Source organism: Alosa pseudoharengus, unplaced genomic scaffold (genome assembly GCF_046254945.1).
Source record: "Alosa pseudoharengus isolate Yale_2024_CS ecotype anadromous, Long Island Sound unplaced genomic scaffold, YU_APseudo_1.1 YU_APseudo_1.1_scf_19, whole genome shotgun sequence".
Lineage (NCBI taxonomy): Eukaryota > Metazoa > Chordata > Actinopteri > Clupeiformes > Clupeidae > Alosa > Alosa pseudoharengus.
Window position 1 is genome coordinate 28,761,444 of NW_027468657.1, and position 26,254 is coordinate 28,787,697.

The following is a 26,254-nucleotide window of genomic DNA, read 5'->3' on the forward strand; positions in this document are numbered from 1 at the left end:
AGATGTTTTGCAAAATGTGTGTTAGGAAATTGAAAACTAAGTCAAACACTGAGAATTTGTATGGTTTTGCAGATTTGGTATGGGGTTATGGTGTTTGAAAGACATTTAGAAATTTGTTTGGCAAGCAAAAATTAGTGAGTAAGCAGTTTTGAAAAAAAAAGTAAAATTTGAAATAAATCGGACCAGTACTTTTTACTTTAAAGAGCGGACGACATAGCCTACCGGGCACATCTATTTCGCATTTCTAAAAACAATAGCCTAGGCTACTAGATGGCGCTAAAGTGCCATTTCGGTTGAAACATACACATGTCTTGCGTCACACAGGGCTCGATTTTCCGGGGGATTTTCGTTGGCTGGCACAGCCGTCAAAATATCTCGTGACTCTTGCATCTGACAGAGTGTGGTAGACCTATGTGAGCACACACATTTGCTCTGTGATCTTACGCACAGTAATATAGTCATGGAACCCAGCTAGAACGTTCGAGTGAATTTCGCTCTGTTTAGGGGTGAAATACGCAGTGGATTGACAGGATTTGGGCAATACCAGGAAGCATGTGGCGAGTACAAGGCATTGTCGGCAGGGGTAAGTGAAGTGAAGGACATTCATATTGCCTTATCGTTGGGTAGCTAGCAAGATAGCTAGCCTCTGCTTCTCCCTGTACCAAGAAGCTAAGGCTAAGGCAGTGCACTTTGGATCATTGTTTACATACTCACTTCATAACAGACAGCCGGGGCAAATTGCATTTATAACACTTTATGCATAACACTCTATTACGCTAACATTAGATACAAATTAGCTACAGATCAGCTTGAATACAAATGTGTGGTGCTGCTGGCTGCAACGGTAAATGACAGTGGCATAACCTATAGTTTCTTGCTATATTGGCCAGTTTAAGAGACAATCTTGTGGATTTGTAAAACGGTTCATGTAGGCAGACATTAATCAGCCTTCTCTCTGGTCTTGTCCTGCTGTTGGTGCAAAAGTATGATATTACCACAATCCTCACTATATTTCTTAAAGTTACTTTAAATACCCTGTAGTAATTGGATCTTGAAAGATTTTTTAAGTTGTGCACAGTGAGGCCTAGCAGCTACATCAAATTCATGATTGCCCCCATTCAGATGTGTAAAGTTCTCCAATATTCTCGATGCATCGAAAGTAACTCTGTTGATTCACTGTACAAGGGGTGGCCAAGCGGTAGAATTCCACAGAGGGCCAAATTTAACTCCCTGCAGATCAAGTTACTGTTCTTGCTAGAAATGGAGTATTGGTCAGTATAGTGCTTCTCTATTGCTCCCTCCCTCCCTCTTCTGGTTTGTTGTGGTCAAACTGTACTTTTTCTCCCATACAGTTCTGTATCGTTGGCACAGCAACGCACCCCTTCGGCTGACGCAGGGTCCCCATCGTGAGGATGAAGTCATTAACACCTCTAGCCTCCTGTCCACCAACTTCCACTCAGACAAAGACAATAGGTGAGCAGTCTCTCTCTCTCTCTCTCTCTCTCTCTCTCTATCATTCTCTCACTCAACCACATTGGCCTCTTCTCTGGCGTGTTTCTGCTGTGTAGCTCTTCCTACACAAGGCCTAAATGTCAGATCGCACCACACCTGTCATGTCATCTAACGTCACGTCACACATCCTACTGTATGTGTCATTCTGTTTCTCAGGGAGGATGGGGAGGAGAGGAGGAGGAAACGGACGTCTCAGTTCTACTACACTGGGCTGCCCCGATACACAGCACTGGATGCTGTGGGCTTGGTGAGCACACAAAAGATAAAGGGGGCAGGGGGGATGGCAAATAAGAGGTGTAACTCCAGGAGAAGTGTTGGTGGTGGTGATGATTGTCATGGTTCTCTCCATATTATAGGGTGCAGCAGCGGTTCTCCTCATGCAGATCTGCAAACGGATCCACTTGCAGTTCACTTCTGTGGGTGAGCAGAACCCCAGGCCGACACAGCACAAGGAACCGGGGCTCATTCGGAAGTGTGGTTACCGGATTCTGCTAGAAATCAGTAAGTAGCACTTTCAAACTGTTCATGTGAAAAGATTTCAGTGGACAAAGAAGGACATTAGAAAGGCTGTAGCAGGCCCTGTAAGCCGTGGATTCAAAATGACTGAAAGGGCTGAATAGCAGGGGCTTCTTTCCTGTATGTCTCCTCTACCTGTAGTGAACACAGTCCCTTAAATGGAAACCCGACAATGAAAAGTTGTTGCATTGTTTAATATATATATATATTATTTATTTAAAGTATTTTATGTAATGTAATTTAATTTAATAATTTCCCCAAACTGTTCAGAGTTTACTAAGTGTGTTTCCCATCTACCCATTAGTTTCTAGACAGCAGGACTTGACAAGGCATGTTCTGCCGGGAGCACTGAGCCTAAATCGTCATAGGGGGGCGCTAAACACACTTGACCAAAGCTCCAGCTCCAGCAGCACAGCCTCCGAGTCCTGTGACCAGAAGGGGGCACTACTGAGCCAAGAGTCAGCACTATCAGGTCAGCCATCTCAGACCACCTGTCATCTTGACTTTCAGAGACTGGGATGGTCTTACACTGGGGTTAACTGTAACTTATACATATTTACATTATTCACTAATTTTTATGATTGAAAAGTTACTGTCAGCAATGAAATATGAACATATTTCTGCTATTTTTTTAATGGAGTGACTTTCACACCTGTAATGTTGGGAAGAGGATATCTAACATATTCTCAGCATATAACTTTCTTTGTGTCTGTTGTACAGAGGAGTCGTTTGCAGACGCCAGCCTACTCCGCAAGGAAGCCAAACCTGAAAAACAGAAAGAACAGGTATGATACCTTCCGCTCCGCTACCACATTAACTTCCTGTTGTTCTCTCTTCTCTCTGAAACAATGACCACAGTTACATGCAGGGAATATTCCGGTTTTAAACGGAACATTGGCAGTATTCAGTTTGCGCCAGAAACTGGAATACGGCCAAATTGATTGATGACAATCTGAACGAAGAGTTTATATGACTCACGCGCAAACCGAATATTGCCAATATTCCGTTTTAAACCGGAATATTCCCTGCATGTAACTGTGGTCGTTGGCTGAATCCCAATCTCTCCCCTAAGCCCTAAGCCTTGAACCCTTACACAATTAACTGACCTCAGTCGTAAGTGATCAAATTTGGGTGTAAGGGTACAAAGCGTTAATATTAGAAATGGGACAGCACTTGCGACCCACCTACCATTAAATTAACAACACAAAAAACTTGTTGCAAACACGTTTCTGTTTCCGTTTTATGGCAGTTGTTTACTGATGTTTTTTCAAGCTTCCAGCCTCCCTTTGGGTAACCCCGTGTTTAACGTCACAACGCTATGAATTGTGGGTCATTCCCTTGAGTAAAGTGTCCACATGGGGAAAGGGCTCAGGGGAGCGACATGGGGTAGGGGCTCAGAATTGGTGTGAGCGAGCCCTCAAGCACTTCACAAATTCGCAGTGGGACAGCCATATGCCCTCATCAAGTTTGTGGGAACACGCATCAAAGTGTGTGAGTGCGTGAGGTGAGAGATTGGGCTTTGGCCATTGACCTCTTATCATCTCTTTAGATTTCACAGGATTCGCCAGAGGAGAAACTGACGGAGGCTACAGAGAACCTGAAACATGTGGCAGACACTAGCGTTCCAGTTATTCTCAATATCATTGGTAAGAATACAATTCCTTATGCACAGTGCATAAACAGCGGATCAGATTTCAACCTTTTTAAGTTTTTAAATATCTTTTTCTTTCTTATGCTCATTTCAGGGGTTAGGGAATTAGACTAGGTTTGATAGACTGACTGGTGGGATCAATGATAGTATCTTTCTATCTAGTGTATATATTCATGTGTGTATGTGTGTATCAGGTCTGGAGAGTGCGAAGGCAGGTGATTACGAGGCTGCGTTCTCCTGTTTCCTGGCCGCTGCTCAGCATCGCTACAGTAAAGCCCAGTTCAACGTTGGCGTCTGCTACGAGAAGGGCAGAGGAGTCCAGACAAACCTTAACAAGGTATGCCTGTTTTAATGAGCGAGTTTGGGCCAAGCTGTCACAGTGAGCAAAGAGCAACATGCGTTGACTATCCAAAGCCCTGGCAGGTTCTTTCTCCAGAAGTGGACATTAACCTTGATTTATTACAGAGGGATGAAAACCCAGGCCCAGTGGAGTTTGGGAAAAGAATTTCCATTCCATTAGAACAAGTGTTCCTGTTTAATCTGTATGAAACTACATTTTCTATATTTTCAACCAACCTGTCAAGGGAGATTTGGGTTCAATGTGATACAGCAAATGGGCCATGCTGCATGTAGGCTACCTCAACAAAGGCAATTTATGTTCTAGAGTGCTAGAATTATTATAATTACTATGTGCTAGAATTATGATTTTGTATAATGCTTATGCTGCCATAGATTTAGTCTGCCGTTAATATTTTACTGACGGGCATAATTTGGTATTATGTTTTTTAGAAATGATTGATTACTTTATATTCATAAGGAGTTCAGTTTTGACATCGATGTTCACAATGAACTATGTGTTCTTATTTGCTTAATAATCCAGTGTGACAGCTGACCCATTCAAGTTAATGCATACTAATTTTGCACTGGATATTATATGACAATTCAATGAATACAAATTTGTCCAAGACTAAGGTCTTTCATTTGGTACAAAGTTTTCACCACTATGATGTATTGTTGGTAGTCATTGTGAGAAAAACTGAAACCCTGTTCTCCTTTCCCATATGAATCATGTATTCTGAGGGCTTTTTCATATTTTCCACACAGGCTATGCAAACACATTTGTAAGGCTCACTCATATCCAATAGCCCTCTCATAGTCTACGCAAGCAATGTGGACGACACGCCCCTATCAGAAACGCATGACATGGCACTCACACTTGTATCGCGTTACAACAGCTTGGACCACACATTTTGCTACGCAAGTACGTGTCCACCCCTCCTTGCATAGCTCGAATAGACTATGACACAGCCCTTATAGCATGGTGTGAAACTGCTGTGCATTATGGGTTTTAGCCTCATAGTCTCTCATGAGTCTCTCATCACTGTTGCCCCACATTCTCTTTCTCTCTTTCTTTCTATCTCTCTCTCTATCTTTTTCTTTCTTTCTTTCTATCTCTCTATCTCTCTCTCTTTCTCTTTCTTTCTTTCTATCTCTCTCTCTCTCTCTAGGCGCTGCAGTTCTACAGGCGAGCAGCAGCAGCAGGCCACATGCAGGCTCAGTATCGCTGTGCCAAACTCCTCCTGAGCAGCAGGAGGCAGCAGAGAGCAGAGGACCTGGACACGGCCATCACATTACTGCAGAGCGCCGCGGCCGCCGGCCTCACAGAGGTGGGAGTCGCAGACACACTCAACATAGGACTTTGTCATGCTGTTACGACAGATTTCTCCATCTTCTCCTCTAGCCGTCCGATGTAAGGCTGAAATCATTTGGATAGTCTACTCAGCTTCACATAATTCTTTTGGAAATGTGCACATTGTGCTCATAGGCAGATATAATCAAGCTTATGAAATGGAGTGATGTAGGAAGTTGGGTAAAGTATTTTGAACTAAAAAAACTGAGCTATATTGGAACCAAAATTGAGTTTTCCCATCTCAGGATACATCAACCGTGTGTGTGTGTGTCTGTGTCTGTGAGAATTGAAACAAAATTGATTTTCCCATCTCAGGATACATCAACCCTGTATGTGTGTGTGTGTGTTTGTCTATGTCTGTGTCTGTGTGAATTGAGCCGAAATTGAGTTTCCTCATCTCAGGGTAAATCAAGCCTGTGTGTGTGCTTGTTTGGGGTCTCCACCTGACTTCTCTTCTCTCTGCTGCAGGCTCAGTTGTACCTGGGGGTGCTGTTCTCTCAGGATCCCACCAGAGACGAGGGCAAGGCTGTCCAGTACCTCCGCATGGCCGCACAGAGTGGGGTGAGTGAGTGACCTTCTCTCCAGCCATCGCTCCTATGGAAGGCCAATAACATGCTTGTATAACAAACAACACACACACACATACACACACACACACACACACACACACACACACACACACACACAATAACACATGACGATACAGATCAGCTGACTAAGGCTGAATTTGTGTTTGTGCGTGTAGGACAGCGCAGGACTGCTGTACCTGGGTCAGTGTTATGAGCACGGCATCGGAGTGAATCAGTGTCTGAGCACCGCAGCCAACCTCTACATGCAGTCGGCAGCGGCAGGGAACCAGCGGGCCAGGGGTGTGCTGACCGCTCTGTGTGATCGAGAAGGTAAAGGTCCAAATGCCTCTTCTTATCTCTCTCATAAACACACACACACGCTTGCACGTGCACTCTCTCTCTCTCTCACACACACACACACACACACACACACACACACACACACACATACACACACACACCGACCGACACACACACACACACACACACACACACACACACACCGACACACACATACACACACGCTCATGCACTCTCTCTCGCACTCTCTCTCTCTCTAACACACACACACACACACACACAAATTAGTTATCAAAATGCAGGTCACTGCAGTTTTTACACTCAAGGCTCTCTGTCTGACTTGAAATTATTTATGTATGACAATTATCTGTAATTGAAGTGTTTTGTCACAAGTGTAATTTCAACCACTTCCCTCATGTCCCTATCACCCTCAGACCGCGTTCTGCATTCCATCCGGTCTGCTCCCTGCTTTTCTGCGCTGGACGGGATGACTTTGGGCTCGGTGCTTTCTGATGTGTTCCGAGAGACGGGCCCAGGTCAACAACAGGTTTCTGATTGGCCGGTCCAGCCTCTGCCTCACTCGTGGAGCACGGGCAGCCTTAAGGTCCCGCCTACTCACCTCTACCCACTCTCAAGTGCTGACAACGCAGCCAGCAAATGGACCATAGGAGTGGGATAAAATGTGTACACACACACACACACACACACACACACACACACACACACACACACACACACACACACACAAAACCACAGGTATTACATCCTGACACTATCAAAACAGAGTGAACGCACACTACAGCTTTTATCGCAGTTTGAAACAAGTGCAGATTGTTTGATTGACATATGCACACCTTACTCTGTAAATAGAAACTTCTAGTGAAATAATACTCAGTATTAAGTTCTCAGCATGTGTACACTTTGTGTTGACAGCAAACACACACTTCATGTGAGAAAAGAATTGGGCTAAAGTTCCCATGTGTTCCCAAAGGAAAGCTATTGACCGCACATGTTTGGTCCTTTCTGTTCCAAAACAATGGAATAGGATTAGAAGTGGTTTACAGTGGTATTTGTTTTATTATTTTTTTAAGCAGAAAGCGTTGTGAGTTCTGGATGATTCAAGAGATGTGACTGGGAGTTCAGCGAGTGCATGGTTAATATTTGTCTCCCCACCCAAAGGAATGTAGGGCCCTTCACCCTGTGTTTAATGTCATTATTTGTTTATGAATAGTGTTTTTGTTGATGGAGCCGGTGCTAATGTCTGCTCATTTTCTTGCCAGTATGTAAACATTAGTTGGGTTAGGGGTTCTTTTTGGGAGGATCGACTTGGACAGCTTTTTGGGTGAGGTTTTTTTTGTTTGTTTTTTTGTTTTATTGTTTAATTCTGTTTTGCCTCTTGCCATTGAATGAACTGTCTGAAGTCTCAGAGGTCAAAGTGCCTTGATCTGTCATAGTACACACGTGTTAAAACATGACACTTTAAAAAAAAGATGTTAAGTCATGGAGAGGAATGTGAATGACTATTAGCCCTTCATTTTTGTTTTGTAACCAAAAGCAAAATAAACGCACAAAAGTTTATAAATAAATATATTTTTTATCATCAGTAAGTGGCTGCTGTGTTGTGTTTCTTCTAATTGAAAACATTCCGGCGACCTTAATGATTTTTTTTCTCCTTATTCAGAGAGCAGGGTTTTTGAGAGCTTTGATTTGTGAACCCACTCTGAAGAGATGTCTACTTCCTGAGTTGCATTCAGAGAGAAATCAATCCCTGTGTCTACAGTAACTAAATCTATGACGGCCAGTGAAGTGCAACTCAATATGACTTGCTTGGATCGATATGTTTCTCATTTTTCAGGTCCAGAGGCAAGATCTTCATTTGAACAACCCTTAACCACCTGCCCAGATCATGTTGTATCCTAACTGTACAAAAACAAATGTTTCTTAGGCAGGGATGTTTAACATTAGTAAGATGGTGTATCCACCCATATGATATAGACAATTGGAAATATAGCAATATCTCGGTGTTTTAGCTTACTTATTTTAGAGGAGTCAACATAGAGGTTGTTTGGTAGTGCAGTGTTACCTAATACGCTGAGAGGTGAATGCGGAAACGCTGCCCAGCGCTCCAAGCTATGATTGGTCGATTTCGTCCCGTTCCGTCAGCGCGCGCACATGGGTGACGCGCCGCGTAGGGGACGCAACGGCGTGAACAGCGCTCGATCACCAGGGAGGAGAGTGATGTGATATCATATATTGGAGGAAACGCAGCGAGAAGAGGGTGTCACTTTGCGGCTGCAGCAGTTTCGCTTGTTTGGTCAGCTGAGCAGTGAACTTGCACAAAATACGGAGTGCGCGAACGGTGAGTTTGCGGGTTTTCAAAGCAAATGATCTGAAATGCTGAAAGTGATGCGCAGTTTGCTCCATCAGGGAGGGACTAGCGTTTGGTTGTCGGGGACAAATTTATCTCGTCCCCATCGATAATGCTGTAACTTGTTTCTAGAATTGATGACAAGTGATTGAATTCGCTGCAATACAACACTACCAGGTAAGAGATGCACAGATACAGGCACAGAGATTGATGTTTCGAAAGGATGGAGAAGAGAACTACAGTACAGCATGGCTAGTATGACATCTACCTCTCAAGCTAATGATGTAATGTTTTGGGATACCACCGCTTGTGCTATTACCCTTGTCGTCTCAGGGCACTAGAGATGTTTTAAGTAGCCTAATCATTGTCTGACAAGCGATAACCAAACCATTCTCTAAATTTAGCCCAAAGACAAATTCAACATTCTCTTTCGTATCACCTCATATTTTAAGGTTTGGGTCATTCCTAAGGTGGATTCGGTTTTTTTTTTTTTCAAAGTTGATGACTTTATAATAATGTGTGCAATTTCTATGCAATTTAGTTTTGTCTCATCAAGATAAAAAATATATTACTCTTTATCAGCCGAGTACCTTCACTAAGGGTGCCTATCCATCATAAGAGGCATTACATAATGTATTAATTAACCATATAGATACACATACTCAAGGCAAATCATTTTAAGTATATATTTGTTTACGTTTATCCAATAAATTACATTTTAAATAAGTTTAAATTATAACTGCTCTATTCGAGAAATAAATGAAATCACCCGAAAGATTCATTTAAAAGCTAACTCTTCATGATAGGGGTTGAGTATTTCTTGAGAATATCTGTTCCTTTCAAAATATAAGGTTTTGAAGTCCTAACAGTAAAGTCTGATGATGCATGCAGTTTCTAATATCCTGGAAAGCAGTGGCAGGTCAGCCCAACAGGTGTGTGACCTCTCCCAGTCAAAACAGTCCTCCTGTCTGACAGGGACCCTCATGCCGTGGTTTGCAGAATTGTCCCAGTCGGGCCATGGGGTGTTTATTTTTTAACAGAATGTCCTCTCACCCTTTTTTCCAAATTACTTATCTTTACAATAATCTGCTGGTCGCACGTTTTCCAGTGTACCATGGAAGCTGAATCTGTGTGTGGCAGTGAAATGTGATTCTCTGTGGGTGCTGTTGTTGCTGTGGGTTGTGTGTGTGTGTGTTTGTGTGCTATAGGAGATTGTTGATTTTAGCCGTACCTTTTTGGGTGTTTGCTGACTCGGCAAAAATAAGCCTGGAGCCGGAGGGCCGCACACTCTGGGTCCAGTCGGACTCAAGCTCCACGTCAGGTTTGGCAGCCAGACAGGCCTCGGTATTTGGGTGTGAGTGCCCAGAGAGCATTTGCATTAGCTGGCTTTTTTGATGCATCAAGTGTATTGAGTGATCAGACAGAAAGACAGTCACACACACACACACACACACACACACACACACACACACACACAAACACACACAGCCTTGGTTCAGATTGATGTTCTGACAACGTAGCATCTCTGCAGGCTTATTTATCCGATATCTCAGAAGGATGCTGTATGTGGGTTTGGGTTGCCCCAGGCATCTGTGGCCTGTCCCTCCACACCTTATGACTGATTATGGAGGCCTCAGCTTGTGCTTTGCTGGCTGTATGAGGCCACATAAATCATACGTCTGCCTTTGGCGCGGCTCAGACCCTCGTCTAGGGGTGCAGCATCTCCATTTCTCTCTGCTGGGGATGCACATGTGAGATGCACACACACACACACACACACACACACACACACACAACCCTCAGCACTGTTGAAGCGCCAGGGTATGGGGACCTGTTTGCATTTCTACACCCCCTGTTTGCACCCCCATTCTGTCTGTTGGAGTGGAAGATAAAGAGGCAGTTGCTCTGTGTGTGTGTGTGTGTGTGTGTGTGTGTGTGTGTGTGTTGAGGGAGAAAGAGAAAGAGAGCACCTGTTTAGCTTAGTCTTGTTGCATTTGTATGTAGGTCACCATAATTACATTAGTTGGCACATGATTGTGAGTATGTTTGTCACCAGGACAACCCCTGCAACCCCTTGCTAAGCTACGCATTGGCACAAGCTAAGAATTGAAGCAAATCAGCAACCTCTCATTTCAAATCAAGATAGCGGGGGCTAGTGTTTCCATGTTACTATAAATACAGAGTGTGATACTTTCAACACAGTCATTGTCCTTCTCTCTAACCTACTTCACTCCTTCTCTATGACAGGCTCATAATTAGCCATGATGTCCATGCACAAGCCTCCGTTAACCAGAAGTGGCTCCTCGCCCTCGTCAGTTGACTCCACCAATCGCAGTGGCCCTTCCATAGCCCCGCCCACATCTTTAAACCTCCGCACCTCCCACAACCAGTCACTGGCTCATGAGGTCATAAAGGAGGGCGTGGCGACCACAGATACCAACGGTCCCTCTGCGGCTCCCCCGAAGAGCCGACACAGGAACTCCACGAGCAGCCTGCACAGTGCCGTGGGAGCGAGCGACCACCTTCCGAACTTCGGCCTGGGCAGAGGAGGGCGGGCGGCCCCGACCAAGTCCGCCTCGTCCACCTCCCTGACCTCCATGTCGTCGCTCTCGCTCTCCACCTCCAACCCCAAGCTGGCCAAGAACGGCACCAACCTCCAGCTGAAGGCGGAGGAGCAGCACGACTTCAACAAGAACCAAAGGCCCAGCAACGTCATGGTGAGAAGGAGCAGCTCCGATTGGCTGGAGGGAAAAGACAATCAAAACTGCGCGCCAATGAGGAGGCGCACCAAGAGCTTCCTGGACTACCGCCGGGAGGAGCCTCCTGTGTGCTTCAACGAGAAACAGGAGAAGGAAGAGGAAGAGGCGGAGGAGGAGGACGAGGTGGAGGAGAAGGAGGAGGAGACCGAGAAGCCTCTGCTGCCTAAACTGGACCAGCAGGACTGGGTGAAGGAGAACAGAGTGGAGGTGCACCTCACCCTGCCCCAGAACCACCTCCTGCTGGCCAAGGAGGAGGAGGAGAGCCCCACCCAGGCCCAGCTGAAGGGGTTGAAGGGGAGCTTCAGCTACGACCACAAGCCAAAGAAGGAGCCACTCGCAAGGGGCAACGAGATCCGGGTGGAGCTCCACGCCAACAACCAGGTGCCCCTCCGGACCAGCCTGTCCCCCCGACACCACCCGTACTCCTCTAGGGTGGGGGCCCTCTCAGCCAGGCAGGAGGAGGAGGAGGTGGAGGAGGAGGAGGACGGGGAGGAGGACTCAAGCTGGACCACGCTCTCACAGGAGAGTCCATCTGTAGAAACGCCACAGGAGACTGGAGGTAATTAAGCTGGTCAAACTTTGATAACAAATTATGCATGGCCCATCCAGTTTAATCACTTCAGTGCTCACATAGGCAGACAGACAGACAGACAGACACACACACACACACACACACACACACACACACACACACACACACACACACATGACAACAAGCTTTCATGTCTCTCACTTGTCTGAGTCCAGGCCTGCTCTCATCATTCTCCAGAGGTGATGATACAGGTTCCTGCAGTTGCTATGACAACAGATGGTTCTGAGCGGGAAATGACCCATTGTATGCCTTGTGTTCTTAAGGTATTAAGTGCTGCAAGTGTTTACTCATCGGTGTGTGTGTGTGCAAAGTGTTACGTCAGCTCATCACAATAACAATGGACAAAATGAAGGGTCATCTTTCCTCTATTATGTATATGTATATGTATATGTATATGTATATGTATATGTATATGTATATGTATATGTACAGTATATGTATATGTATATGTATATGTATATGTATATGTATATGTATATGTATAGTGTGTGTATATGTATAGTATGTATATGTATTTATGTTACTATATGTTACTATGACTCCATGTGTTTGTGTTTTATCTCAGTATGGAATGATGGTGAGCTACCTCCAGGGTGGCGTGAGGTGGAGGATTTGGCAGAGGTCTATTTCTGGCACGTCCCCTCGGGTACCACTCAACGCGAGCGCCCTGTGTCTAATGGCAGCGCCAAGCCCGAGCCAGACCCCGCGCAGGAGGGCACCGACGCCGCCTGCCTCCCCATCCCTCCGAACAACTCACAGAGCGAGGTACAGTACATCATCCTCATAATGAGAGCCAGTGACCTTAAGTCACACTGACACGAACGCTGACACTAGCCAAATGGAATCATGCTAAGAGGGTGTCAGGATGTATTTTTTCCCCTCCTGTTCCTCCATACCGCAGGAACGGGTGCTTTGAGATTACCCAACACCCTCATCATACATTAACTCCTGCACCTTATACACATCAAGTGTGCTCATGGTGTGTATAAGGTGCAGGAGTTAATGTATGGCGTTTGTGACTCTTACAAAGAAACCCTTTCTACTGGTACGTGGGCAAATTAAAGTTTATAGTTAGGCAACATGGTGGTCATTCTTTCTCTTAAACAAGTCTCACTTGCCGTAAGTATCAGTGTGCAGTTGAGAATGCATTATGGTTTGCACAGTAGCATTCAATATTAGATTCATACACGGATACTGCAGTCAGAGAGGGTTGAAGTGGAGTAATCAAGGATCTTTGCTGTAGTGGCAAATTGACACACATTTATAACATACTGATCACACTCTGAAATGATACTACTTCCTTCAAATCAATATGTCTTGTCATTTCTATGGTGGTTAAAGAATTCATTTCTATGGTGGTTAAAGAATTCATTTCTATGGTGGTGAAGGCAATGGGCGGACTGTTTACCTCACTCTCTTTGCCATGCTCTGTCTCTCCGTCTGCTTGGCTGTAGCGTCCGAGCAGCATTGTGTCCGACAGCTCTGTGGAGCCAGTGCCTTCGTCCGCCGCCTCCTCTCCCTCCAACTCCTCCATCTCCTACGACATGGTGATGCCCGTCGGAGGCTTCCTCAACAACAACTACCTGGTAAGGTGCTGCTGATCCAGAAGCTTTTTCAAGGGGCTTTGTTTGTTGTCGCACTGCACACTGCTTTCAAAGGCCACGGAAACACACCTGTCAAAACATCACATCATCACGCCAGGTTTTTTCACTTTTAAAAGAGACAAAGCAAACTTGAAACAGATTATATTAACTCAAACACTTTTGCATGAATTTTGTATATTTTTAAACACAAGCAAAGGATTTTGTTTAAACTCTTTTAGACAAATCTGTTTACTTTTCTCTGACAAATTGTTTACTGTTTTGTTCAGAAAAGGAGCCCATAATGTTTCCTATCATCATCATTTAGCAAGGCAGTATGTGGCACTGAAGATATTTTCACTGGTATATCCATCCACTCAGCATCTCTCTCTTTTTCTCTCTCTCTCTCTCTCTCTCTCTCTCTCTCTCTCTCTCTCTCTATTTGTCTTTGTAGAGCATCAAGGAAGAGTGTGCCCATCAGGATGCTAATCTGCGGCAGCCTGACAGAGGAAGTGCTCATGTGAAGCTGCGGTGGGTCTTCCTCTCTCCCCTTCTCACCATTACAGTGCATCACCGAGGCCATTAGCTTACTGCTAAATGCACTCCCAGCAGCCAGACTGCACTTTCCCCTAAATCAGCTCTCAGTGTGGAACCAGACACTGGGCACAGATGCATGGCTGTCTCCTGTGATGGACAGAAAGTGCTGTGGATCTAGGAACCGTCATTAATCCTCATTAATCATCATTAGTTATGTTGGAGCAGCTTTCTTCTCATGACAACATTATATCCTGGAATTTAGGGGAGATCCGTTTTTACTTTTCTGTGAATTTGGAAAGTAACTTGATTCATTTGTAGCTTTAAAATCAGGAAATGTGTTTTACTGAAATTTTAAATGGACTAATTGGCAAATGTGATTCAAAGAATCACCATCAGTTGTCATCACATAGATTAGAAATAAACACAAAGGGTGTGAACTTTTTCCAAATGAAATGTAACAAACTAATGATTAAATATTTATGTTTTAAAGATGTACAGTATATATATGGCATACAATGTGTGATTGTATACTTGTGAAACAGTAAAACCGCTCAATGAAACATGAGTATTGTTCTGACCACTGTGTGTGTTTTCTTGTGGGCAGAGCAAGGGTCCTCCCCGACTCAGTCCCCTCCCCCAGGACCAGCATTGACCTGGACTCTCAGGTAACAAAAACAACAACCTGAAACAGCGGCTTTACACCTGAGAAAAAACATGTTTACATCTGAACAACTGCTTTACACCAAAAACAAACATGTTTACATCTGAACAGCTGTTTTACACCTAACACAACCATGTTTACATCTGAAAGTATTGCTGAGTCAACCCTCAGACCTCAAGTCAGCTAGACTGCATAGCGCTTCAGTTTTTGTGAAAATACAATAGTAAGTTTCACATATATTGTATTGAATTAGCCATTGATTTAAGCTGATACACATCAGCACATTAAATAATGAGACATAACCACATCACATAGCATAATATAGTATAGCAAGTAGTACTTTCTATGTTTAGATGAATCAAACAGACATGTATGTATAATACTAGCACAAATACATCCGGTCGGTTCTACACCTATACATAATTTAAATTTCCAATCTTATATTATGTTTATATCATTGAGCAAATATAGCATTGGACATATTCTAATTCAATACATCAACCTTTTCTTCTTTGCATTTGATCTCAATCACTTTATGAGTTCATTTTAATAATTTTATGCTGCCCAGTTAAATGAACACTGATTATGCTGTCATGAATGTAAACAAATGATCAAAGGGTAACTTATTTTAAAGTACAAGCATGGCTATTGCAGCCAGGCTACAGCATGTGAATGTCTGCAGATTGTACTAGTGGTACTTCACTGCCACCTTGGGGTTGTTTGGAGAAGTGCCAGGTGAAGGTGGTTGACTGCCATCTGTTGGTGCCAGAGAACACATTTTTCTTCTGCTGTGCGGACCCCACCTACTCTTGCATGTATCGTTGACAACCCCAGCATAGCTCAAAGCCTCCTGAGACTCAGATAGCAGTATGTTTGTGTGCATGTGCTTTTGTTTTGCGTGTGTGTGTGTGTGTGTGTTTGTGTGTGTGTGTGTGTGTGTGTGTGTGTGTGTGTGTGTGTGTGTGTGTGTGTGTGTGTGTGTGTCTGTGTGTGTTCTTGGGTGTGTGTCAGTATAGACAAATGAGACAGTGTCTTCATCTGTCTATGCACATCTGTGCCTGACAGAGAAAGAGAGAGAGAAAGAGAGAGAGAGAGAAAGAGAGAGAGAGAAAGAGAGAGAGAGAGAGAATGCTGTACATAGGAAATAGGAACACACTGAACCATAGCAGTCCACTGATCCAGGCGTTTCTTGGCACGTGTCTCAGAAAGAGGCTGAACCTCAAAGGACTGTGGGATACCACCACCAGTCAGAGGAGGAGGCACGTGTGGGGATGACATCATGGCTTGAAAGTTTAATGAGATGCGCAAGAAAGCTCTCCATCTGTCTTGGAGACCGAGAGCGAAAGGCGCGTGCAGGGGGGGGTGGTAGGGGGGAGAGAGGGAGGGAGTGAGTAGAAGGGAGGGAGGGAGGGAGAGAAGGAGAGAGGGATGCAGAAAGGGATACAGCCCAGTGCTACTGCTGAATTATAATGCAGAAATCCTAAATCTTAATTTAGACATCAGTGCTCAACTTGCGGAGCACGTGCCACTCTGCATAGCTCACTCACTCACTGCAGTGCTGGGCACTCTTGAGCAGATTGTTTTGTGGAGTGGTGGGGAGATAAGGCCCGCTCTAGGGTCAGTTTTCTCATTCTGCTTACGGTGAACATATGAACAATGATGACTCAAGGTCAGTGGGTAGAAGTAATGACATAGTGTAATTTCTTTACATTAGTAGCTAACTGTATAAATAATAAAAAATCATATTTAACTTAAACAAACACTTTGATTTTTGTCTATATTTTTATTCATACATACCTGTTTATCATTAATATATGTTGATATGACTGCAACTGAAAAGGAAATCACTTTTTAAATCAAAATTAAATTTTTTTTGAAGGAAACCTAATGCACCTAATGCACCATTCCTCTTGGAAGAAACCTGTCTTGCAGTCCAGTGTCAGCGTGTGTGTTGAGGGAGACTGAGGGTTGCTGTCCATCAAGAAAAGAATCAAGAGCTAAACGAGGGCTGAAGGGTGCACAGTGTGTGCTTGTATCAGGCTAGGCGAGGCCAGGTCTCTGGGGACTGAGCTCTTTTTGGGGGAAGCTACAGTATGTGCAGAAAACTTGACTGAGGCAAAAGGCTGCAGGCAACTGCAGGCTCCCTTAGGGTGGTTGCTCAGAGACTGTGTTCATTTTTTTTTAAAGCGAACACAACAGTATGTCATGTTTTATTTATATATTTTCACAAAAGGTTTCGCCTTTAGGTCTGGGTATGCTGTAGCATGGCCGGATCTAGAATAGGGCTGGGAGGGGCAATGCCCCTCCAAATATTTCTTCTGCCCCACCTAATTGGTCAATTTTAATTGAATCTGCCAATCACACTTTTCTAATTCGTCCCGTCTGAATTTCGAGGGTGCTGATTTGTTGGTTGATAAATAGGCTACCGGAGCAGCGACGCGTTCCCCTACCATTCCACACTGAGTGCATCACTTGCTGTTTCATACTTCAGTAGAGAGGGCTTAGCTATATTTCCATAAAGGTCATAGGCTACTAGATGTAATATAGATTCTTGTTGCTGGTTTAAATAAAGACCTTTTTGTATTATTCTCGTTTGAATAAGGTTTGTTTTTAGCTAATGTGCATGTTTACGTTTCTAAGGTGATCTAGCCAGTTAGTTTGTTAACATTGGTCATTCCTTAACTGTGTTATGAGCAGGCTGGGAATTTTACGGCGGCCACGTCGTTGCCCCTTGCGTTGGCCGTGATGTCCCTTTGAAAATCGGAGGTTCACAGGCCACTGTGGCCTTGGTGCCCATTTCTTTTTTATATTCTGCTTTGCATCCGACTAGCGATTTTTAAGCTTAGCATTCACAACGCAAATCAATTTAGCCTATGTCTTTTACGCAGTGGAGAATGTGACAGCGCACGGCAAGAAAGAAAGTGCGTCCAAATTCACCCATCCTTTGCTGAACTAGCCTATACTCTGATAGCCTACTCTTCACACAGATATTACATGTATCACATCACACGAAAGAGCTTTTTATCAGCTTTTAAACGATGTTGGCCGCAATTTGTTGTGGTAAACGGTTCGCGAGAAAAGTAACTTTAATTTATCATGTTACATTCTGCGCCCATCTCCCTACCCATTCATCTCGGTGGAATACTTCACGAATTCTTCCCGAACACATGACAAACCATATATTAGAAGAAACAGCAGACCTTACCGAATACAAAGGTGTAAAGCATTCCCCTGTACAGTTATAGCCATTCCAGAGTAATTGGGGCCCAAGCAGCGAAGCTGCGAGGACCTCATTGTGTTTCTACGTTTTCCTATTATTATTATTATATGCAATGGAAGTCAATGGCAGCCAGTGTTGGGGGTAACTACAAGTAACGCGTTAGAGTACTCTTATTAGTTTTTTTTCAGTAACGAGTAATCTAACGTGTTAGTTTTGCGAATTCAGTAATCAGTAACTCGTTATTTTCCAAAATAAGCACTCGTTACTCCGTTACTTTAAGAATTTCCCTCGATAAGGAAAGTAAAGTCCCTGCTTTTCTGCATTTAGTCAGATGTGGCTGCTTGAGTCTGTGCCCTGCTCCTTGCCTCTCTGTGTGTGTGTGTGTGTGTGCAGGCGCGCCTGCAGGTGTACGTCCATACACACTGTGCGTACCATCAAGCTACTCAACAACAGAAAATTTCCCTTGTGTGTGTGTGTATTCACACCAAATTGACCTACCATACCTTCCCAACTATGCACATTATCCCTTTAGCTGCATGCCATTAGTCTATTTACCATTTTCTATTACGTAAAGTTAGTGAACACGTTATCTAAACGTGCACGCATTTTGTTTGAGCAGGAGAGAGAATACGCACGCAGACACGCAATAGGCTACTTGTTGTTTTCTTTTACTCGGCTATCTATATATGGTTATCAGCACACAATGTTGAGCTAATTCACTAACTCAATACTCATCAATGGATATCACAAGTTTAAACAACGAAAACAAAGGATGGAGGCAGCTAGGAGTTATTCCAGATGGGCAAGAACAAGGTAGGCAATTGGTGTGCTTGTCAGAACGTTAGACTGCACTAAAGCCAGACGTCACGTTACGCTAGAACAAAATAGAACAAAACTAAAGGTAACTTTAGCCTGTATAGGGCTGTATCAAGTTGTCCAAATGAGTAGGTCATTGTAGACATTGTCGTTGTATTATTGCATGTGGATGTTGTTATGCTATGTAGGCTACTTTTTTGCTGACCAATGCACAGACCTAAAACGGACAAATATTGTTCATGAGTGATTTTTTTTTGCGGGGGGGGTGATGAGTGTGCGTACCATAGCATTAATTCCTGCAGGCGCCCCTGTGTGTGTGTGTGTGTGCGCGCGCGCACCTGTGTGTGTAAGCTATGTGTGTTTGATTCTTGGAGGTACGCGCATTATTTTGAAGGTTGCGTGCATACCTGTTAAGCACTTTGTTAGGCATGCACTTGTAAAGTTGATTTAGGCTATTAATAGTGTGATGCACTGTTCTTTTGTGCGCAGCCTAATACGGTAAGCTATTGTTAAAATGAAAAAAGAGGAAACGACATCGGACAAGGATGTTTACTGTTTTTTTGTTTTTGTTTTTATTAGGCTATTACTCTGCCTATTACCGGTATATGCTATTCATGGAAGCTGTTCTAATTCTCAAAGGATGAATGCCTGTTAAATAAAACGTGCAATATGCTGACTGTCTTTCCTGTCATTATCCTACAGTTAGGTTCATGATTGATTCATAAACAGTCAGCACTGTCGGTGCATCTAAAGGAGGATGTGTGTTGCTGCTGCAGGCGGAGACGCACCCCAAACGGTTTTACTTGTTGGTAACGCACGAGTACTCTTAACGCGTTACTTTTATATATAGGTAACATAGTAAAGTAACGGATTACTTTTCATTGATAGTAACGTAATAACGTAACTAACTACTTTCAAAAGTAACGATACCCAACACTGATGGCAGCCCATAGAACCGTCTGGTAAAAAGTTGGGAAATTTGGCACACTAATTGGGGACGGTCCCATGATTCATGTCACCAAGTTTCATGTCGGCAACTCGAACCCTCTAGCGCCACCAACAGGCCAAAGTTGGAAGTGTGTTCACTCACGTAACTTTTGACCCGTAGGTCCGATTTTCAAAAGTCAGGTATCGTTGGAATCCTTGGACCAAGCCGAGTTCAACGCACCCTATGACGTCATTTTCCGCCATGATGGATTTTCCGCCATTTTGGATTTCATCAAAAACACTTCAAATGTATCAGGGGTCACATACTTTCTCTGATTCCCACCAAATTTTACACAGATCATCTTCAGACCAAGCCTCACAAAGGTTATCACTTTTCGTCTTCGGAAGTATTACCGTTCGCCCGTAACAGCCAATCAAAATTTGCGGCGAAGCCACAAAACAGGAAGTGAGCTCATATCTCAGCAACCCTTGCATGTATCAAAGCCAAACTTGGTGTATGGACTCAGGACCCAATCAGGGGGACGCTCAAGAAATCTGGTGACCTTTGACCTCTAGGGGGCGCTGTAATTAAGAAACATGCCTTTTGGCCTGTAGCTGCTGTTGTGCTTAGAATTAAAACGCACTAGTGGTGTCTGGTAATACTGTTGGAAGTCCTTAGGCCGACCCAAGCCAACTTGTGATGTCATCGTAATTGATTCGGCCGCCATATTGGATTTAATCAAAAACATGAATAAGTATTCGCATGTCACAAATTTCAGCTGATCCTCACCAAAATTGGCAGAGACCATCTTCAGACCATGCCTTATCAGTGTATTTTTTTCTGGAACAATTGACAGAAGCATTCGCCTGTAACAGCCAATCGAAATTTGTGGCGAAGCCGCCAAACAGGAAGTGAGCTCATATCTCAGCAACGCTTAACAAAACCAAAACCAAACGCAAAACCAAACTTAGTACATGGTCCTCAGGACCCACCAGGAGGGCGCTCAAGAAATTTGGTGACCTTTAACCTCTAGGGGGCTCTGTAATTGGCAAAAATGTATTATTGCTGCATTAATGCTGCATTATTCTAGCCTGGCGGGCCATCCTATATCATTGACATGTATAGTCTGGCATCGAATCATTCACCTCGCTTAATCCAAGGGGCGGGCAGAGAATTGTCTTTCAAACTGCCTAGGCATGCAATAGGCCAGCGCTACGACCATATCCGTATCCGGTCGGCAAAACGGCAAATACATCCTTCTTCGAAAGGAATGACTTAAGTGCATTGTGTTGATCTACTTTCAAAGAAAAGCATAAGTCCAACTCCTCCAAAGTTGACGCCAACGCCGATTCAAACAACCGCTCTTCTTTTGCCATAGCCACCTTCCTTGTTGTTCACCGTCGCAGGATGTCGTTATCCTGTTAAGCCCGCCTTAAGACTCTCTAACGAAATAGAGCGCTGTGATTGGCCGTCATCCACGGTGTTAAGCCAATAGAAATTCCTATGGTTCGATACTAGACGTACAAGCTGAGCAAATTAATTTGCCGCCGCTAGGGTGCGTCTAGATTTCTAGGCTAGCATTATTCTGCAATGGAGGTCAATGGTAGCCCATAGAACCGTCTGGTTCATCCTGATGATGCACAAATAATTTGGTGACCTTTGACCTCTATGGGGGCATTGAAATCACAGCAAGCATGATAATATTTCAATCAATCTTTTATTTTTGATGTGAAACTGATGACAGCGAGTTCCATCCAGTTAATTCTAAAGCGTGCGTGCAAGAGTGGGGCAGGGTGGGACGGGCACGGGCGATAGCGGCGGTGGGTTGGCTGGGTGAGGGGGCGGCGACACTCAGCCCTGGTTCAGCCCCACAAAATCAGTTATGTTTTGATGTGAAACTTGACCTTGTAACTCAGCCAATCTTGGGTTGTATGGCATGGAACTTGCTGTGACTGCTTAAGGCTATATGTCTGATGCAACGGCATTGACTTACATGGCAAATCTGGCCTGCTGAGCTGGCCAGCTTGGCCCCCTCATTGCTGCTTGCAGCTATATTTCGGTTTTACATTTGCAGCAATGTCTAAATGTATGTCTCCAACTTTGTGCTTCAGGTTTCACAGTGTGTTTAAATTGTCCAATACATGATTTCATAACAGGCCAAATACAAAATAAATGTTACAAATATCGCCTAGATATCTGTAAATATTAAAATCAGCTGACTAAGAGTTTGTCAAAGTAGCCTTAATGATCACAAAATGCTAAGCATGCATGTAGACTATTTGAGTTTCTTAAAGCTGAACTGTGCTTTAGGCTAATTGTTCAATACATGATTTCATAACAGGCCACATAGAAAATAAATGTTAAATATAGCCTATCTGTAAATATTAAAATCAGGGCTATGATTAACAGTTCTATGTAATATGTCATGTTTGCTATATACGGGTTTTAAGGTGAAAAGTAAGGCATTTGTAGGTGAAACTGAGCGGTGGTGGTGGTGGTGGGGGGGGGTATTCATTTTGCCCACCCCAAATTTCTATTTGCCCCCCCAATCTGAGCAGCCTAGATCCGGGCCTGTGCTGTAGGTGTTTTATTTGTGTGTGTGTGTGTGTGTGTGTGTGTGTGCTGTAAGTGTTTTATTTGTGTGTGTGTGTGTGTGTGTGTGTGTGTGTGTGTGTGTGTGTGTGTGTGTGTGTGTGTGTGTGTGTGTGTGTGTGTGTGTTTGAATATGTGTAGGTATGTACTATGTATGTACTTGTGTGAGCCTATCACTGTCTCCTCGGGGGCTGAGTATATGTGTGTATTCATCTCTCTCTGTCCCTCTGTGTGTGTGTGTGTGTGTGTGTGTGTGTGTGTGTGTGTGTGTGTGTGTGTGTGTGTGCTGTAGGTGTTCCCTGTGTGTTCTCTGGGCTGGCTGGAGGTCTCAGACACTGATATGGTGACCGGTAGGAGCAGTGTCGTGGTCAGTGACTGCATCAGACAATTGCAGCTCCGCTCCCGAGAGAGAGACATCACTGGAGAGAGAGAAGAGGTCAGACATGCACATACACACACACATGCAAACGCACACACAGTCACATACACAGTCGCACTCACACACACACACACAAGCTAGCATACTGTATACTGTAGTTATAGTGACAGTGTCTCATACATTAAGAAGATAATCATAAAACCGAATCACCCTTCAGGGCATGAGAAACGGAAGGAGAAACTTCACGAGAATGAACAGCGGAAACAGCAGTCGGGTAAACTTGTGTTCGTTCCTTGGTTTGATGTCAACAAATAATCTGCGTAGCCTACAGTAATGTTAAGCTGATCTGTTTATCTGCATCTCTACTGCACGTGTAGAATACCTAATAGGGCAGTGAATCCCCTCATCTGTCTGTGGCTCGCTTGCCAGCCTTTCCCAGTCAGAGTAGCCTACTTCGCGAAACATTTCCCAAGCATGTTTAAAGCAAGTAAATGGTTTTACAATATTTCAGTCAAACTTTAGTTGGTTTAGATACAACTGAACGTATGCAAAATGGAAAGTAGCCTAATGTATTAACGGTTACACTTTACTTGACAGTGTTGACATAAGAGTGACATGACACTGTCATGAACGTGTCATAAACAAGTCATAAACATTTATGACATAACGCTTCTGTTATTAAGTGACATTCGGTTTTTGTCATAACAAGTTAGGGTTAGGATTAGGGTTAGGTTTAGAGTTATTGGGGTTAGGATTAGGGTTAGGGTTAGGGTTAGGGTTAGGTTTCATGTGTCATGACAGTGTCATGTGTTCATGACAGTGTCATGTCACTCTTATGTCGATACTGTCAAGTAAAGTGTTAACTTTTATGTGCTATGTACTGCATACTGCAAACTGCAGTTTTCTGAGTTTCACACCGCAGTTTTGGAGAAAATATGTGCAGTTCTTATGCAGGAAATGCAGTATTTTGGACATGAAAATACTACAGTAGGCTACTACACTGTAGCCTACTGTAGTATAACTGCACTGTAACTGTGCGTATAACTGCAGTGTAACTATGCATATGTACAGCAAGCATCAAAAGCAAGCAGCCCAGACCCTAAAACTGGGCATCTGTGAAGGTGATTCACACACAATTATTTTTCTTTCTCCTAGTCCTTTATGGGGCAAAATACTATATTTGGTAACTTCGGTAGACATCAACAATGGGGCGGGATGATTGTATTGGGAGCACTGAGGTGTCAGATGCGACTGTAAAAAAAACGGTTACATTTTGGCCCTCAGAGTTCAGGTAGGATTCGCAGGATTTTGCTAAGGCCCCACGGAGGTCTGAACCAGCACTGCACACACACACACACAAAACTCTTTAAACATACACATACACTGGATGCACACACACACAGACAAATAAACAGTAATATACACGGTAGCATATGAACTGAACATGTGCACTCAAATGTGACAACATACATGAACACAAGCACACCACACTCTCATTAAATATGTATACCCATATCCACACATACATACCCACACACACACACACACACACACACACACACACACACACACCATAAAAACATGGCTACATTAGCCCGTCACATAATCCAATTCGTCTGACAGTTAGAGACTAGTTAAGTAGTTGGCACGCCTGTGTGCTCTGTGCACGGGGCACAATGACAATCAGTCAGGCTCACAGGAGACGCTACATTAGCGGCATCTCATCTCCGCTAACACAAAGCCCCCCTGTTGTGTAGAGAACCCGCCGGCAGACAAGCAAGGGCACGGATGTAAAAGCGACGAGCACAGCCTCCCACTGCTCATCAGTTAACCTTGTCTTGCACACACACACACACACACACTGCAGTGTGTGTAGATGCTGCTTTAAAGCATATCTCCCTGATGTTATGTGATACAAATCAAAGTTAAGGTGCCAATTACAGACCCCTTGGAAAACTTCACAGCTGATTAACTTTCCTCAAAGCATGGAAACTCTCATTCTTTTGGCTCTCATAGCCTTATTCTCTCAGCGCTCTTTCTCTCTCTCTCTCTCTCTCTCTCTCTCTCTCTCTCGCGGCACTCTTTCCATTCTCATATTAGTTTTGCCAATGCCACCGTTTACATAATGTGGAAGTACAACATCGGAGGATTTCAGATTGATGTGGCATTGCAAGACCTTTACCAAACCAGTCCATTATCTATCCAGTCCATCAGTCTTTTGACTTCTAATGGTTTTAATCCATCACATGGGTCTCACGCCCTCTCCCTCTCCCAATCTCCCCTCCATCGCTGTCTTCCTATGCACCACTGCTTATGGAAGCAATAAAAGCATTTTATGGCAAATTAGGATTTAATGTGTTCTCTATGTAAAGTCGGACGAAATGAAGATGTACTTGAGCTATTATTACCAATTAATTCTACTCACATTTTTACGGTGGAGGAATAGCTATGCTGCACTGGAGGCACACTGGACGGTGTTGGCTTCAGGTCAACAGTGAGGATAAGAACAGCGACAGTGGAGAGCAGAAATAAGGGAACACTGACCAGTGCTGTGAAAAGCCATTCGGCTTCCCTTGGTATTACATCCAATGGCATTTTTATACTGCCCAGATTAAATTACTTACTTTACTATTACTACTGTGGCCGGGCCAATGTTCTGGGCGAAACACCTCATAACTGACCTTCCGCCCTACCTCTATATCCATTAACTCCAACGTAATGGTAACTTGATGGCTGATGACTCATTCATACCAAAGGGAGTTCACGCTGGGGGAAATGACCCCGGTCAGTGTGTCACATGGGACGTGCAACAGGCTCGGTCACACTCATCACATACAGGAAGCTGGGCTCAGGTCAGATCTCTGCGCTGTCTGCTCATAAGGGGCTATCAGACTAGCTGTCATGTATTTATTAACTGAGTCGACACTGATGTGTGACAGAGCCTTGCAAAACAGAGTCCTAGTCTAGTCAGGTCATGTGGCAAATTAGTTTTTTATGAATATTTATTTCCTGATTGGCCATACAGGAAGTGGAATGCATGGAGTATGTTGTTATGCTTTTCTCTATAGCTCAGGCATTAAAATGTGATGCTAGGAATGCTAAGCTCATGTGTGCTTGTGAAGTGTCACTAGACTACACTGATGAAATGTCCTTTCCCAAACATCTCCAGTTAGGATTAAAAATAGTTAGACTAAATAATTTATTGTTTAGAGTCACGGGTGGTTAGTTCAGCCTTGTAACATTTCTGTTAAGTTGTCCCATTAAGTGTTCTTTGTTAATGGTGATGCAGTATTGGAATAAGGACATCGCTGTGCTACCCTACCACACTGCTCAAATATCCCCAGTCTAAATTCCACAAACCACATGCAGTATGTAATTAAAATACTCCCTCCAACAGCCAATAGCGCTGCATCCATTATTCCACCACTGTCACTTTTAGGTTATAGAAATTAAATTACTCTGTAAGTACAAACTCTCCCTGCAGACCACTCATTTATTTTTCAGAAAATATTAACTTCTTCTGCCTGAACTTCCTGCTGCTGCTGCTGCTGCTGTTGCAGCGTCCCCAGTGTCCTGTATGCTGA

The 26,254-nt window shown here is 43.9% G+C and overlaps 2 protein-coding genes across 8 annotated transcripts in view; both read left to right on the top strand.

Moving 5' to 3' along the window:
- Nucleotides 1–362: 362 nt before the first annotated feature.
- Nucleotides 363–7,841, top strand: dele1 (DAP3 binding cell death enhancer 1). Of its 3 annotated transcripts, XR_012988337.1 has the most exons (13): nt 364–583; nt 1,353–1,473; nt 1,669–1,759; nt 1,869–2,013; nt 2,333–2,500; nt 2,749–2,813; nt 3,578–3,674; nt 3,874–4,016; nt 5,188–5,346; nt 5,838–5,930; nt 6,115–6,268; nt 6,673–7,543; nt 7,586–7,841. XR_012988337.1 is itself a non-coding variant. In XM_076292212.1 (12 exons), the coding sequence occupies exons 1-12, from the start codon at nt 553–555 to the stop codon at nt 6,915–6,917; spliced, it is 1,431 nt and encodes a 476-aa protein (XP_076148327.1). In that variant the 5' UTR covers nt 363–552; the 3' UTR covers nt 6,918–7,841. The 3 variants fall into 3 exon arrangements, 2 of the variants coding, with proteins under 2 accessions (XP_076148327.1, XP_076148326.1); XM_076292212.1 differs by having other exon boundaries at nt 363–583; nt 1,869–1,932; nt 6,673–7,841; XM_076292211.1 differs by having other exon boundaries at nt 6,673–7,841.
- A 623-nt stretch (nt 7,842–8,464) lies between these two features.
- The window catches only part of apbb2a (amyloid beta (A4) precursor protein-binding, family B, member 2a), a 38,235-nt gene continuing 20,445 nt past the window's right edge, over nt 8,465–26,254 (top strand). For all 5 annotated transcript variants that reach the window (XM_076292206.1, XM_076292210.1, XM_076292208.1 and 2 more), the window contains exons 1-7: nt 8,465–8,597; nt 10,854–11,924; nt 12,523–12,722; nt 13,412–13,543; nt 13,992–14,068; nt 14,679–14,739; nt 22,584–22,727. In XM_076292206.1, coding sequence (XP_076148321.1) covers nt 10,868–11,924; nt 12,523–12,722; nt 13,412–13,543; nt 13,992–14,068; nt 14,679–14,739; nt 22,584–22,727 — 1,671 coding nt within the window. In that variant the 5' untranslated portion in view covers nt 8,465–8,597; nt 10,854–10,867. The remainder of the gene's footprint in view (nt 8,598–10,853; nt 11,925–12,522; nt 12,723–13,411; nt 13,544–13,991; nt 14,069–14,678; nt 14,740–22,583; nt 22,728–26,254) is intronic.